Source organism: Penicillium coprophilum (assembly GCF_028826855.1).
Source record: "Penicillium coprophilum strain IBT 35676 chromosome Unknown utg000002l_segment0_segment1, whole genome shotgun sequence".
Taxonomy (NCBI): domain Eukaryota; kingdom Fungi; phylum Ascomycota; class Eurotiomycetes; order Eurotiales; family Aspergillaceae; genus Penicillium; species Penicillium coprophilum.
In genome coordinates this window covers 3112286-3129235 of record NW_026622722.1, presented here as the reverse complement: position 1 = coordinate 3129235, position 16950 = coordinate 3112286, and the positions used below count along the sequence as shown (strand labels likewise).

General features: G+C 31.9%; 2 protein-coding genes across 2 annotated transcripts; one reads left to right on the top strand and one right to left on the bottom strand.

Moving 5' to 3' along the window:
- Positions 1 to 11: 11 nt before the first annotated feature.
- Positions 12 to 1165, top strand: N7500_003247 (protein N-lysine methyltransferase family protein; the record flags this gene model as incomplete). The annotated part of the gene is made up of 2 exons (XM_056674393.1): positions 12 to 478; positions 541 to 1165. 2 exons carry the CDS (start codon positions 12 to 14, stop codon positions 1163 to 1165), a joined length of 1092 nt encoding a protein of 363 aa, XP_056534918.1.
- A 485-nt stretch (positions 1166 to 1650) lies between these two features.
- On the bottom strand, positions 1651 to 3519 carry N7500_003246 (uncharacterized protein; the record flags this gene model as incomplete). Its single annotated transcript, XM_056674392.1, has 1 exon — positions 1651 to 3519. The coding sequence occupies one exon, from the start codon at positions 3517 to 3519 to the stop codon at positions 1651 to 1653; it is 1869 nt and encodes a 622-aa protein (XP_056534917.1).
- Positions 3520 to 16950: the final 13431 nt, after the last annotated feature.

The following is a 16950-nucleotide window of genomic DNA, read 5'->3' as shown; positions in this document are numbered from 1 at the left end:
GTATCTCCAAGATGGTGTACTATGTTCGATTCCTGAAAACACCCAGGATCCAGCAGCAGAAAGGGTCCCCCTACCTCTCCGCCCTTATCTGCATCACCACTGATCTAGGCGATTCTTTTTTCGCCGAAGATGTTGATTTGAAGGTGATAGTCCGCAACCATTCTTCTCATGTTTTGATTGAGAAAAAAGCGAAATGGAACGCCAGTGATCGAGAACTTGCTATTACCCTGGGACCTCTCCCATCCAATCTGGTTCAGCAGTCTATGGTGTTGACGGTTCAAGTGCCAAACCCACCAGGGTACTCTATACCCCAGTATCCCCCCATACCATTAGTGGTTGGCGCAACAAGTGCCTCATTTGGGCCTCAGTCCACTCCAGCGGAGAAGCTGGTTCAACGGCAGATCCAATATAGTGGCCGTGAAAAAGTTCCCATACAAATATGGGAAGAGACAGGGAATAGCATTGCTCGGCACATATGGTAAGTTCACCCTCCTACTGAACCTCTGTTTCTCTGTCAAGATTCTAAAGGAATGTCCACAGGGATGCGGGGCTCGCAACAGTTACATATCTTCACATGATATGTGATAATGTAAAGAAGTCGGCCCGTAATGACAGCAAGAAAGGCACTGAGCCTCAAATACCAGCTTTGGAACGTGTCCTATCCATCAACCGCGATGAGCCTCTTCAGGTAGTTGAGCTGGGGGCCGGATGTGGAATAGTAGGAATTTCATTGGCAACAATGCTTCCTAACTGTTCGGTCATCCTCACGGACCTCCCAGAGGTTGAGGACATAGTAACACGCAATATTAATGCCACCCAACTCGCAACTATGTCCAGTCTTCACTATCAAAACCTTGACTGGGATGACCCACCGGATGAGCTTTGCTCCCGACCCATTGAGCTCATTCTTGTCTCCGATTGTACATACAATGCAGACAGCTTGCCAGCGCTAGTCTCTACACTCGATCGATTGGTTCGGACCTCCCCGCTGGCAATTATCTTGGTGGCTTTGAAGAGACGCCATGACAGCGAAACGGTATTTTTTGACTTGATGACGTCGGCGGGTTTTACGGCGGTGCAGGACAGCATTGAAATTCCCTCTCAATACGACGAGGTGGACGAGATTGAGTTTTACTGCTACAGTCGACTGACTGGGGGAAGATAGAGATAGCATATAGAACATTGGCTCCGGGGATCAGAAAGCCATTAGTATTAAGCTAGACTAACTTTACATAAATTTCCTAATTATAGATTTCTCGGCTTTGTCTCGATATCAGCAATATACAACAAGGCAAAGAAGGTCGTCTTAACCATCTTAAATTGGCCATCCCTGTCCTTGGTCTGGCCCTCCAGATCCACATATCGATCCATTCTTTCCACCGACCTAGAACAGACGCCAGTGGAGTTAATCACGATGGGGGAAGGAAAGGAATCTTTGCACCATCTTTCGAGGCTCAAGAAAGGCTTGTACGTGTTACCTACAAGAGTGCGGATCTTGAGTATAAATATACATCCTGTGTCGAGGCATAGGGTACTGGACGTCAAATGAAGCTAGAAAAATGCAATGGGTTTTAACGAAGCAATGCAACCAAAGTTCAATAAACACAGAACCTTGGAAGCTACTGTCCACAGATTCGAAAGATCAATTAGTCAAGCCGGAAGGCTCAATGTAACGGACCCTCCCATCTTCTCCTGGATCGAAGCCATGACATCTGGCATGTTCGATACTAGCCCCACATTCCATTTGTCTTTCTTAACACCCCCCAAAATCATACCCTTGACCTCTCCACTCTCACCGAGAACGAATGAACCAGAGTCCCCATCCTTGCAGAACCATTCCTCATTAACTCCAGCTTTTTTGCCCACAATAACGAACTCTTGGGTTTCAAGAGCACGCATTTCCTTTGCTTCTCCCTTCGGAGTATATCTTACTCCAGGGCCATTCCAGTTGCAGTATGCTTTTGGGCCGTTCACTGTACCTGCAGTAAAGCCAGACGTGCGACCCTTTTTGCAACACCAATCCCCATCTTTAAGTAACCCAAACTCACTGAGAGGTTTCTTTCCTTGCCAGATTGCAGACTTTTGAGACGGGCTCCATTTCTCTGGCTGGTAATCCTTAGAGACCGATGGCATGAAATTTGGCCTGAAGAACTTTGGCTCGGTGGCTTCGGACATCTGGACGAATGCCCAGTCTAGAACGTGACCATCACGCACCTCATGTCCTGAGACAAACTGAACATCACCTAGGCGGAACGGCATTCGGTCGACGACTGAACGTAGAAGCAACGCCTCTTGGATTGAATCTTTTGTAATTGAAAGCGTCTCCAGGAGTCCGGGATTTGGTGTAACTCCGAGTAGCTCTCGCTCTTGCACCTTGGCATTCAGTTCAGTCTCGTGTTCGCGCATTACCTTCAAGTGCTCGGAAATTTGGGCAGCGGTGGCGTCTTTATCAAGGCCAGATGGCGATTCCATCGTGATTTTGTTGGCCAGAGGGCGCACAGTGGAGGAGCCGAAACGGTCGAGACTTTGGAGAAAATCGTTGCTGCCAGAGGGGCATTGGGGCGGCGATGGCCTGACCACATGGTAATTGGTCAAAAAACCTCTACGAACGACATCACCGTGAGTCAATGTCACAAACCCGCCAAGCGTTCCGGCGTTTTTGTCTCCTTCAATTCCGATCGAGGATCCCATTCGGGGAACCTCATGCTCTTTGACGTTGTGTATGAACGAAATGCCGCCTCCATTCAGGAATGACATGGCGCCGGGTAAAAATTCGACGTCAAAGCTGTCCGCTTGAATGTGTGGCAAGAGTCGAGACATAACTTGAAGTCGCAGCTCAAACCAGTTTGTAATCGTCCATGGCTCCACAAATACCACAATAGTCGGTTGCGCCTTGGCGTCACTCGGACCAACGTTGAAGGGGCATAGCATATTGAAGTTCGAACCAAGTGTCTGCTTCAGGATGGCGACAAGATTCTGCATGACTCGGTCGTATGCTTTGACAAGAGGGTGGTTTGAGGCGATAGAGAAAAATGTTGGATGGTGGCAGAGCTTGTCGTTCGAAATTTCGACATGCACTCTGACCTTGTGTCGGCGGAAGAGGCTCAAGATCTCGTCTTTGATAGGGCCAAGAGGAGAGATGTTTGGAGTCGAGGTATCAAGGAGGACACTGAAAATATCGACGGGGATGTCACCACGGGGATACCCCGGCTTGGTCATCCTCCAACACCGATACATCATCATCCCCGGCAGATTGTGTTGGCTCAATATCGAACTGACTTCAGGATAGAGTGGACTGAGTACTTTTTCAAGAGAAGGGAGAAACTCCAGTTTCACCGGCGAAGGAAACCGACTGGGGATACTGGTCGATCGGTAAACTTCGACGCGCTGTAAGTACCGCTCAAGACTCATGTCACCTTCGGCATCACTGGACTCACGAAGGTGGCGGCGTCGTTTTCGAGGAGACAGCGGGGGTGTAGGAAGGTCTGAAGCTCCTAGAGACGGCACTGAGGGGTCCATGACTGAAGTGAGAGTGAAATGATAAATCAGAGTAAAGATTGTAACAGAAGATGAATAGTGCAAAGACTTGAAGAAACCTGGAAGCGTGAGGAGGGAAGAGGAAGAAGGAGAAGAAGAAGTATTGGAGCTCTTTCTATACCCCAGAGGTTGGCGGATAGGTACCAAGGTTTGTATTGGTGTATGAATAAAAGGGTTTATATTGTTCAGAGAACAATAGAGTTGGTATTGTTCCTAGGTATAAAAACAAGGCGCAGATCATAGTATTGATCAGCTATACATTAATCTAGTCCTTACTAGACTACGACATCGCCCATAGATAGGTGGGTGGGCATTACCCACAGGCCTTATATAAGTGGGAAATAGGCCCTATAGAGAGGCTAGACTGCGGCACGATCCGCAAAGTGTGGATTTGGATATTTTTTGATATCCAATATCCGTGGCCTTAAGGATTTAGATATAGACCTTATATCTATTAGATATCCGTAGATATCTAATAGATATTAAATAATATAAATATACCTAGACTTATAACCTTAAGGGGTATATATTATTAGTATATATTCCTATATATTTTTTATATAATACTTAGTACTTAAGGTTATTAAATATCACTAGATAAGTATAATTTCTGACCTTGGTTAGAAATTATAGGTAGAAGGTTAAGTACTACTCTACTACTAGATTTATAACTATAGTTAGAGATTCTAATTATATACTTTTTTAGGGGGTTTTGTTACCAGCCAGTTCTTTAAACAAAAGAGTGTATTTCAACGAGAATACTAAGTATAGAGAGAGAAGGAAAAGGAAGAAAGAAAACTCTAGGATAGGATCCTTTGTGTAGTCCTATGTTACGCACTAGCTAACTGGTCACGGTTAGGTTGGACGGTTCAGGGTATAGTTACCTTAATACGCCTTGGGTTCTCTAACGTTAACGATACGTCTATCGTCACTAAGCTATTACCTTATCCGTTAGGCCTTACTTTAGCCTAAGTCCCTAGAAGTTATATCGAGGAATCGATACTAGGTAGAGCGCCGAGTAGATCTATACTAGAGTATTAGTCTAGCTCGTAGTGTTATTAAGTTATAACTAAGTTAAGAGTCGGTAGTCTTAAAGGTAGATATAAGTAATAATATATAATTAAAGATAAAGAACTAAACTAAGTATATAAATAAGTATCCTTATATATCCTCCTATCTTCCTAGAGTAGTTAGGTAGATAGTAGCTTAGTAGATTTATCTTAGTAGGATCTACTATTCTACTATTAACTAGTTTACTACCTATATAGTTATATAATATAGTTTCTAGTTTATTAAGATATCCTTTATATATAATCCTAGTTTATTAGCTCTTAATAGCCTATTAATACTAGTAGGGTATTTTAGGTTATTAGGTACCTAATAGGTCTATAATATTACCTTCTCCTTCCTAGGAGTTTTATCCTTAAAGCTTATAAAGCTATAGTCTCTCTCTTTCTTAGTAAGTTAGGTTCCCTATTCTTTCTATCCTATTATACCTAAATATAAGGCTAATTCTATCTTAGAAAGTATCCCTAAACTTCCTTATAATTCTTTGATTACTTATTATATATAAGTAGATTATATTAAGGTAAATAGTTTTATAACTACTATTTCTTATAGTTACTACTTTAGTTTAGATATATTTTATATAATAGATTATTCTTATTATTATTCTAAATATACTACTTATATATAGGTAGGTTAGTTATATAAATAAGATTTCTATACTTCTTATAAATAGGATCTATTATATAATACTAAAGATAAACTTTCTATCGATATTAAAAAGAATAAAAGTAAACTCGATTTACTAGAGCCTAAGTTATCTACACTATAATCTTATCTTATAGAGTTATACTAAAAATTACTAAATAAATAAAAATAATATTAAGAAGCTATATTATATTAGCGATAGTTAAGAAAGTAAATAGCTTTCTTAAAATAAAAGGGTTTTAAAATATTAGAGTATAATACTAAGCTTCTTCGAATTCTTAATAAAAAATATTTATCCCCTAAGTAGCCTCCCTCTTCTACCCTTAATCTAGAGTAGTTAGCCGCTACTACCGATTATCCTAACTTTAATTAGATATTATCGGAGATTATTAGTCTCCTTTCTTCTTTCTAGGATTCTAAGTCTTCTTTATCTCTTACTATTCCGGAGTTCGCTTTACTTTCTAGTAGTATTATTAAATAAGCTAGTAGTAGCCCCTTAAGTTTATAATAGGTTCCTATATATTTTCTAAGGTAGGGTATCCTTTCTACTATACTAAAAGCTATTACTAATTATTATACTATCGATCTACTAAGATATATTTAACTTTATATTCTTCTTTAGTTTCTATATTAAGGTCTATATTAGTAGCGATTTTAGTATTAGCTAGTATAGATTTAAGTAATAAGATATAAAATACTAGGTAAAGTCTTTATATACTATATAGGAGTTTTAATTAATAATTTACTTATCCGATTTTTTATCGATTTTAAAAGGTCCTAATTATAGATAGTCTAGCTTATCGCTTAGTTACTTAGTTTTAATATTTTATTATAGGAGATAGACTTTTTCCCCCTTTTTTAGGTCTAGCCCTCCCTTATATTAGTTATTATAGTATTTCTTTATATAGAGATTAATAAAATTAATATCTCTTAATAGCTATAGATATAGCTATTTTAGCTCTATAGCTTTAAGTTATACTAACTTAGCTATAGTAGTTTTTTCTTATAGAGTTCTAATTACCCTTAGGTAGTATCTAAAGTTTATATAGAATAGTGATTTATTAGTAGTTATATATATAGTATTATTATATACTAATTATACTATTAATAATAGTCCTATCTAATTATCTTATTAGTAGTTTATATAGTGTCTTAGATACTATTTTAGGGTCTAATTTACCCTTTTAGTCTATCTATTAGTCTATAGGTAGTAGGTAGTAAAGAGTCTTAGCTTAATATCTAGTTAGTCTATAAATAATTACTATATATTTAAGGTAAATAGCTTATCTCTATTAGATATAATCTTAGTTAGTAATCTATAGTTAGCGATTATATATTATAGGATAATATTAGCTATTTAGTTAGTAGTAATAGTTTCTATAGTTAGGATTATATAGGTATATTTTATTAGCCTATCGACTATAACTATAATTATATTATATCTATTAGATATTAGTAGCTTTATAATAAAGTCTATTATAATCTATTCCTCTAGTTTAGTAGGTATTTCTAATAGTTATATTTCCCTATATAGTATATATTATATAGGTTTATTTCTCTAGTATAGTAGCTAGTATCTAGTAGTTATATAAGATTATTCTATCTAAATTTTATTTTAGGATAGTAGATTCTACTACTTTAGTCCCTAATTTATAGTCTAGTTATTAGCTAAGTATATCTATTTAGCTATTTTCTATTCTCTTATAATATTCGATTCTAAAGTTATACTATACTAAGGTTTTAGCCTATTATACTTATTATTATATAAGTACTTTTATAGTAGTAAAGAATATAAGATTCTTATAGTCTAACTTAACTACTACTATATATTTAGCTCCTTTAAGGTATACTCTCTAGACTTAGAAGGCTAATACTATAGCTAAGAGTTCCTTATTATATATATTATAGTTAAGCTCTACTAGGATTATCTTTCTAGACTAAAACACTACTAGTTAGTATTTCCTATCTATTCCTAGTTAGGTAAGCCTTACTCCTAGGGTATAATCTAAAGTATCTATTTCTATAGTAATAGGTTAGTTATAATTAAAGGTAGCTATAATAGTACCTTAGGTAAATAGCTTTTAAAGTTCGTTAAATACTTATTCTACTTATTTATCCTATATAAAAGGTTAGTCCTTTTTAGTTAGTTAGTATAAACTAGTTACTATTTTAGTATATCTATCGATAATCTTCCGATAGTACTTTACTAATCCTAGGAATTATTATACTTCCTTAATATTCTTTAGCGTTAGCTATTCTATAATACTTTTAACTTTATCTTCTTCTATTCCTAGTCTATCGGGACTAATATAGTATCCGAGGAACGTAGTTTCCTAGATATAAAACTTATATTTTTTAAGTTTAAGGGTAATTTCTACTTCCCTTAGTTTCTATAGCACTTTCCGGTTATACTAAATATATTCCTCCTTTATTCTAGAGAACACTAAGATATTATTAAGGTATATAATTGTAAGTATAATAGTAATTATAAGATATATTGATATACTATGGTGTGTAAGAATAAGATATATATTTTACCGGTAGTATCTAAGAGAACCTTAGGTATATTATTTACGGTAAACTATATTATAACTTATAATATATCGCTATAAATCTAGGATATCATAACAAAGTCATTATATTATTAATGACTTTCTATGATATTCTATACTACTAGAGCTTATCTATATAAGGAAGAAAGGATTCCTAGCTAGAAAATAATTAATTTCAATATAATCTTTCTTACCTCTTACCTATTGTTATTTACTTAAGCTAAGTATAAACCTTTCTATATCTTATATAATATAATATTATATAATATAAAGCTTACCTAATATACCTTCCCCTATAAAATATTATAACCTACTATTAGGCTATAATATTATTTCTGCTAAAAGTGCTTATAGGTTATAAGCCTAGTTTACTATATATTTCCTAAATAGGAAATACCGATATATTACTAAGCCTTCTCCGAATAATTTCCGAATTACTATATTTAGTAAGATACTAAATATAGTACTATACTATATTACTAAATATAGTAATATACTATATACTATTAAGTATATAGTGATATATTCTTATAATTATATATAGTATATATTACTATATATAGTAAGCTATATATATAAGTATACTATTATATATAGTATACTATATATATATATATACCTAATCTCCGATATTTATTATATATCTTACTATAGCCTCCCTAGATAAGATATATCTCCCTAAGCTTAGGGGCTTAGAGAACTATACTATATAGTCTATTAGTATTAAAGTAGCCCTAATAAAGGATAACCTATATATACCTATAGAAACTCCTTCTATTAGTATTAAAAATAATAAGGCTATATCTATTTTAAAGCTTTATTATAATAATAGGCCCCTCCTATATCTAAAAGATATAGAGAGTACTAATAAGGCCTAGCTTCGCTTAGAAGCCCTATATAACCCTAAGGGTTTTACTACTAAATATTTAACCCTAAAAGATTTCTTTAATACTAGATTAAATAATTTCAATTTAATAGAAGAATATCTTAATAAGGTCAAAACCTTAGTAGATAACCTTAAGGGTAAAGGTATTAATCTACCTAATTAGGTAGTAATAGCCTAGGTTCTTAATAGTCTAAATAATAACTATAAAGGGTTTATTTAAAATATAACCTAATTATTGAGAAATAACCCTAAATTATATATAGTGGAAACCTTATTTTCTAGCTTAATTAATAAAGCTAGGGGTAGGGAATCTTCTATATATAAAGGTAGTTATTATATAAATATTATAATACTTAAATATAAGTATTATAAATCGTATAAAAATAAGCCTTTAAAAGGAAAATACTACTAATACTATAAGGTTATTAGTTATAATACTAATATCTACTAGCTATTATTTCCTAATCTAGCTCCTAAGGGCTAGATTCCGAAAGGTAAAAGGGCTAAAAAGACTATTAAACCCCCTATTTCTACTACTAAGGAATCCTTTAGAGCTAAAAATTTAATAGGCTCTAGGACTCCTAAATAGCTAGAATTATAAGATTAGATTATATCTAATATAGTAGATACCCCTAAATCTACTAAAGATATAGATATACTATCTAATATATCTAATTTACCTAAATTAGATAAAGAGCTATATACTAGTGTTAAAAATCAGCCTAATAATAAAACTAATAATTAACTACTAGATATAGATAATAATATAGAAGAGGTATATCCTCTATTATTATATAGTACTAAACTATTAACTAAAAAACCACTAGATAATATAGGATTAAATCCTATAAAAGAAAAGGTAGATTTTATTCTTAATAGTGCTACCACTATTAGTACTATATATAAATTATAATATCTTTCTTCTACTAAACCTACTACTACTATAGTAAAGTAGGGTAAAGCTAATACTATTAAAGTAACCTATAAGGGTAATATATATATAAAATCTAATACTAGATATATATACTTATTAAGAAATATTTTCTATATACCTAATCTAGGTATTAATCTTATTAGTATACACTAGTTATCTAATTTAATAGCCCTATTTATAAAAAATAAGGTATACTTATATATATCTTTAAAGAAAATAGTTACTATAGCTAATAAGAGAGATAATTTATATTATATAAAAACCACTATATTATAAAAAACTATAAATACTATAGTAGCTACTAGGACTAATTAACCTAGTATACCTACTAATAGTAATAATAGCTATATTCCTAAAAGGACTATAGATAGTAATATAGTAGATAATATACAAAAGTAGTATATTAGACTAGGGTATATTAATATATAGCCCTTAAAAATTCTATTAAAGGCTCTAGGGATTAATATAACCCTAGAATATATTAAGGCTTTCCTTAATAAAAAATATAAAGTATATCTTTTATCTAGAGATAATAGATATATATATAGGAAGTTAAATAATCCTACTAAATTTAATATTTTAGATAGGATATATAGTGATTTAGGTAGTCTATTACTACCTACTTATAATAAATATAGGTATTATATTACCTTTCTAGATAAAAAATCTCGATATCTTTAGATTAGCCTATTATATTCTAAAGATAATACTTATAAAGTATTTAAAGATTTTAAGGCCTTTATAGAAAATTATATAAAAAGAAAGATTAAATAGTTCTTTACTAATAAAGGTAGAGAATATATTAATAAGTAATTTTAATTAGCCCTAAATAAATATAGTATTAGTTATATAACTATTCCTAGCTATACTTAGGAACCTAATAGGCTAATTAAAAGAATTAACCTTACTTTATTTAATAAAGTAAAGGTAGCGCTTATTTAGTCTAAAAGCCCTAATTATCTATAGGGAGAAACACTCTAAGCTATAACCTATATATATAATAGGACCCTATATAGGGCTTTAGGATTTTTCACCCCTTATAAATTATTAAATAGGGTAAAGCCTAATATAACTAATATTAGGACTTAGGGCTCTTTAGCCTACTATTATATAAATAAATATAAGACTAAGCTATCTCCTAGAAAGGAAGAAGCTATTTTAATAGGATATAGTGATTATAATCACTATAAAATATAGGACTATAAAAGGTAAAAATACCTATAGTCTAGGGATATTACTATATATAAAAATTAATTCCTAAGAGAAATATCTTAAGATATAGATCCCTATAGGACTAAGTTAAGCCCTAAAGTATTAAACCCTAGTAGTTATAAAGACTTAAATTCTAGGGAAGTTAGTATAGATCCTAATAATCCTATTAAGGATAATATAAGTAATAATAATAGAGTATTAACTAGAGGAGAAACCTCTAGAATTAATACTAATCCTAATTATAGGGTCGAAGTTTAAATACCTATATTATATACTATTAAGGATACTATGCTAACTAATTATATTAGTTCTATTAAGACTAATATAAATAATAGATTTCTATTAACCACTTCACTATTAACTAAATCTAATAGCTTTAATAAAGCTATAAATAGTCCTAAAAAGGATAAATAGTTTAGGGCTTACTTAGCGGAAGTTAAGGAACTTAAAAAATAAGAAACCTATAAAATAATAGATATACTACCTAATATAAAACCTATTAAGGGTAGATAGGTTTTTAAGAAAAAACCTATTAATAGTCCTAATCCGGATAAGGACTATATAACTAATAGTAATAAAACTATTAGATATAAAGCTAGGTAGGTAATTTAAGGATTTTAGTAAAAACTAGGTATTAATTTCCTAGAAACCTTTTCTACTATATATAGAACTAAGTCCTAGTATCTAATATTAATAATAGTAGTTAATAAAGGCTAGTATATACTATAATATAATATTAAAAATACCTTTATATATACTAATATAGATACTAAAATATATACTATCCTACCTATAGGAGTATATAATAACCCTAATAAGTACTATTATCTAAAGAAAGCACTATATAGTCTAAAATAAAGCCCTAGGCTTTAGTATAAATATCTATCTAATATATTAGCTAAATTTAACTTTAAGGTCTTTATATACAATAAAGGTATATATATAAACCCTAAAGATTAATATATACTAATTTATTATATTAATAATATATTAGTAATATATAAAGATTTAAGCTATATTTATAATATAGTAGCTAAAATAAAGCACTATATAAAGATAGAAGAAATTAGTATAGTATCTATATTCTTAGGTAATAGTATATCTATTAACTATAAAGATAAGATACTATATATAGACTAAAAGGGATATATAGAGAAACTATTAAATAAGTTCTCTATTTATAATAATCCTAGTTATAAGCCTATTAAAATACTAGGTAAACAGGTTTAAAGCTTAAAAAGAATATTATAAATATAAGCCTATAAGATATTAAAGAATATTAGAAATAAATAGGGTCTTTACTCTATTTAGCCCTAAAGACTAGGCCTAATATAACCTTTACTACTATATACTATACTAGATATATAAGTAATCCTAGTAAGGACTTTTTTATAGCCTTAAATAGGATTTAGAAATATTTACTAGTATATCCTAATATAGGATTAGTATATAATTACTTAGGTAATAACCTATATATAAAGGGCTATTCTAATACTAATTAGGGTAATAATTTAGATTAACGAAGATCTATATTAGGCTATATATTTAGCCTAAGCCCTAATATAGGGATTAATAACCCTATTAGTTAGAATTCTTGACTACAAAAAATAATAGTAATTAGTAGCTATAAAGCTAAATATATAGTACTAAAAGAAGCTACTAAAGTAGCTATATATCTAGCTAATATATTTAATTTATTAAATATAGAGCTAGATCTAGGGTATATAAATAGTATACCTACTATCTTAGTTAATAGTGAATTAGCTAAGAAACTAGCTAAGAATCTAGAATTCTATAAACGCTTAAAGTATATTAAAATAATATATTATTTTATAAGGTAAGCTTTATTAGAAGGTAAAATCACTATTAATCAAATACCTTCTAAATATATACTAGTAGACTTTTTAATAAAGAATATTAATAATATCTTATATAAGCCTTTTATAGATCTAGCTAAGCTAGGTACTATATAAAGACCTATAATATATATATATTTATATATATATTTATACTATATACTTATACTTATAATCCTTATAAAGATTATAAGGATTAAGGGGGTGTGTAAGTATAATAGTAATTGTAAGATATATTGATATACTATAGTGTGTGAGAATAAGATATATATTTTACCGGTAGTATCTAAGGGAACCTTAGGTATATTATTTATAGTAAACTATATTATAACTCACAATATATCGCTATAAATCTAGGATATTATAACGAAGTTATTATATTATTAATGACTTTCTATGATATTCTATACTACTAGAGCTTATCTATATAAGGAATGAAGGATTCCTAGCTAGAAAATAATTAATTTCAATACAATCTTTCTTATCTCTTACCTATTATTATTTACTTAAGCTAAGTATAAACCTTTCTATATCTTATATAATACAATATTATATAAGGGGTCTTTGTCCCTGCACCCCAAGAATCTCCTATTACACCCCGATTAGTCACCATAAAATTACATAATACCCACCCCATCGGAATAAATAGGATAAAAATCATATGACCAGCAACCTCACATATCAGATCTCCCATTGTAATATATCAGATTTATATACAAAAGCCTCAATTTATCCGTATTAGGCAGTTTTTAAACGTATGATTCCTCTCCCTATAGGCCGAGTACCTACTTAGGGCCTTCTTCCGCTTGATTAGGCGCTCCTCCTACCTAAATAGGCAATTTGCGTCCCATTTTGGCTGTGGTATCCTTAGGGGGAGGATTGGGACTAATTAAGTACCTAGAATCGTTTTGATATACCAAAATACGTCGATATCGCTAAATCTGATTAGCTTATTTGATCTAATAAGATTAGATAAGTAGTGCTTATATAGAAGCCCTATAGAGCGAGTGAATTACCTAGAATATAGCCCAATTTCGCTAGGTTAGAGTACTAATTCACGTTAGTAATAGATTAATCTAATAGTATAATTAGATATATAAGCCCTAACTAAGTTATATAGCTAAAACGTTACTATCTTTAGTATAAGGATCTTATTAGATTCAATCTTAATCTAGATTCCTACTTGTTACTATATAATAACCTTATTAACTATATTAAAAATAGTTAAAAGGTCTCTATTTACACTATTTAGCTCCGCTTTTAGCTAAATATAATAGCCTTCGGAGCGAGAACTCGCTATATTACCGAAATAGGTAATATCCTTCACTAAGAATCGGATAAATTTCTGTTTATAGGTTAGCTATATAGTAAATAGATAGTTAATTAGCTTAGGGTAGGGTTTAATTATAGATATAAGGTTAGATAACCTTAAATTATACTTATCTTTAGTATTTAACTAGTATAAATCCTTCTATTATATTATAAAAGCCTAAAATTCAATATTTTTATCTAAATTTTGACTATTACCTACTATAATAGTCTTAGCTTTTACTAATACTACTTTATTAATATACTAAATATAGAGTAAATAGCTATAATTAGATAAAATAGTCTTAATTACTCCGATTAATACTAAATCACGGTCAGTAATTAGTACTATATTATAGGGTAAACTTAGCTATTTATAAAATTAGGTTTAAAGTACCTAAATATAGCTATCTATTTACTTATTTTATATAAAATAAATAGTAAATAAGAAGCTCTGATTAGTAGGAGTAATACTAACCACTTCTAAAAAGGGTAATTGATATCGATTAGCTAGTGATATTATAGCGGGGTAGGATATAGCTAAAAATTCAATTTTATTATTAGATAAAACCTTAGTTTTATACTTATATTGTTTTATCTCTAATTAAGATATCAAAAACTCAATTTTAGACTAAAAGCCTTATTTTTGATATCGATATATATATATCTAATTGTAGATATCCTAGGGTTTAATTGGCTATAAGGACGTATTTTGGACTATTTATATGATTTTCTTAGGCGGAATAGCTATATTAGATAGCTCTTTAATCTTATCAACCTAATAAGATTAAAGCTTTCGGGCCTAAGGGTAAACTATTGGATTATTAGTAGGGTGGTTATAATCTGAATTCCGGATTTGGAGGTGCCATTTACTATTTTTAATACTTATATATAGCTAAAAAGGATAGCCTTTCCTTTTTAAGCTAGTTATCCGAGGTTTTTGACTAATTATAGGCTTTTGATCCCATCTTAGCTCGCCTGATTCGATATATTGTATAGTCACAGATCTGCCTGGATTACTCCGCTTGATAGTAGTGCAATAGCCCTATGATAGGGTATGCTTCTATACCATTTCGAGCAATTTATCGCGAGTATTATATACCGCTTTGGGGGGAGAAGCGTTAGTAAAGCCATTGAATTAGTATAAAATATAGGTAAGGTGGAGGTGGTATACTTACCTATAGTGGGGTCGATAGAGGTAGGGTTGATTATAGCTATTTTTGCAGCGGTTGATTGGATTAGATCAATAGAAATCAGATGATTTATATAGAAACTGGGGTAGAGAGAGAGAGAGAGAGAGAAAGAGAGAGAATTAGGGGGGGAGGTGGTATTTATATCGTATATAGTGGTTGCTATAGGAGATCTGATATATAAGGTTACTAGTCATGTGATTTTTATCCTATTTATTCCGATGGGGTAGGTATTATGTAATTTTATGGTGACTAATCGGGGTACAATAGGAGATTCTTGGGGTACAGGGACAAAGACCCTTATATAAGATAAAGCTTACCTAATATACCTTCCCCTATAAAATATTATAACCTACTATTAGGCTATAATATTATTTTTACTAAAAGTGCTTATAAGTCTTATCTCTTTTATTATTAGAGTCTAGGCCTTCTTCCTCTCGCTATTAGGCCGGGATCTAGGTTACTTTCTCCTTAGCTTAAGATATATTATCGGTTAGTTAGACTTAAGACTAAGTTTAAGATAGTCTTTAATATATTACGCACTAGCTAACTAGTTATAGTTAGGTTAGATAGTTTAGGGTATAGTTACCTTAATATACCTTAGGTTCTCTAATATTAATAATATATCTATTATTACTAAGCTATTACCTTATCCTTTAGGCCTTACTTTAGCCTAAGTCCCTAGAAGTTATATCGAGGAATCGATACTAGGTAGAGCACCGAGTAGATCTATACTAGGGTATTAGTCTAGCTCGTAGTGTTATTAAGTTATAACTAAGTTAAGAGTCGGTAGTCTTAAAGGTAGATATAAGTAATAATATATAATTAAAGATAAAGAACTAAACTAGGTATATAAATAAGTGCCCTTATATATCCTCCTATCTTCCTAGAGTAGTTAGGTAGATAGTAGCTTAGTAGATTTGTCTTAGCGGGATCTACCGTTCTACCGTCGACCGGTCTACTACCTATATAATCACGTGACACAGTTTCTGGTTTGTTGGGGTGTTCTTTGCACGTGATCCTAGTCTATTGGCTCTCGATGGCCCATTGATGCTGGTAGGGTAGTTTGGGTCGTTGGGTGCCTGATAGGTCCGTAACACTAGTGCGTAACAATAGGGTATAAGAGTATAAGAACCTAGAGATCCTTAGGATCCTACGTCCTTTAGTAAGAGTTAGTCTTATCACTTAAGACAAATATATTTTGATCCCTCTCCTATAATCAATAAGCCTCGTATCTTACCCGGTTGATAGGCCTTATACCTGATAATTATATACTCTTCTAATTAACCCACTTAGTAATAATCTTAGGGTCTTTATATTTCGCACACTCATAATTACACTATTTCAAGATTCGGGAAGAGAGGAGAGGACACTGTTTCATAAAGTTATATACCTATTTTTCGCCGATAAAAGAACCGGGATAGTTCCACACTTTTAATAAAGGAGAAGATCCGCTATTTCTCGTACTACAGAGGGCCGAGGGGCTACTCTACGCAGATCTATAGAGAGTATCTATTTTTGAAGAGATTCCTCTTCAAATTCTGTCAATTTAGAGTAGTTAGCGCGAGAGTTCGCGGAGTTCAATTCCACGAAGTCCGAGGGGTTGATTCGGATACGTTAAAACGGCGCGCTACGTCACGAATAGCGCTAACTTCTTGTTTCTTAATAGCCTGGATAGCTAATAAGATCCTATCCCCCCCTCTATTATTTTTGAGAAGATTAAGTAAGAATTGGTGGCATGGTGGGTGGTTGAATTAACTAA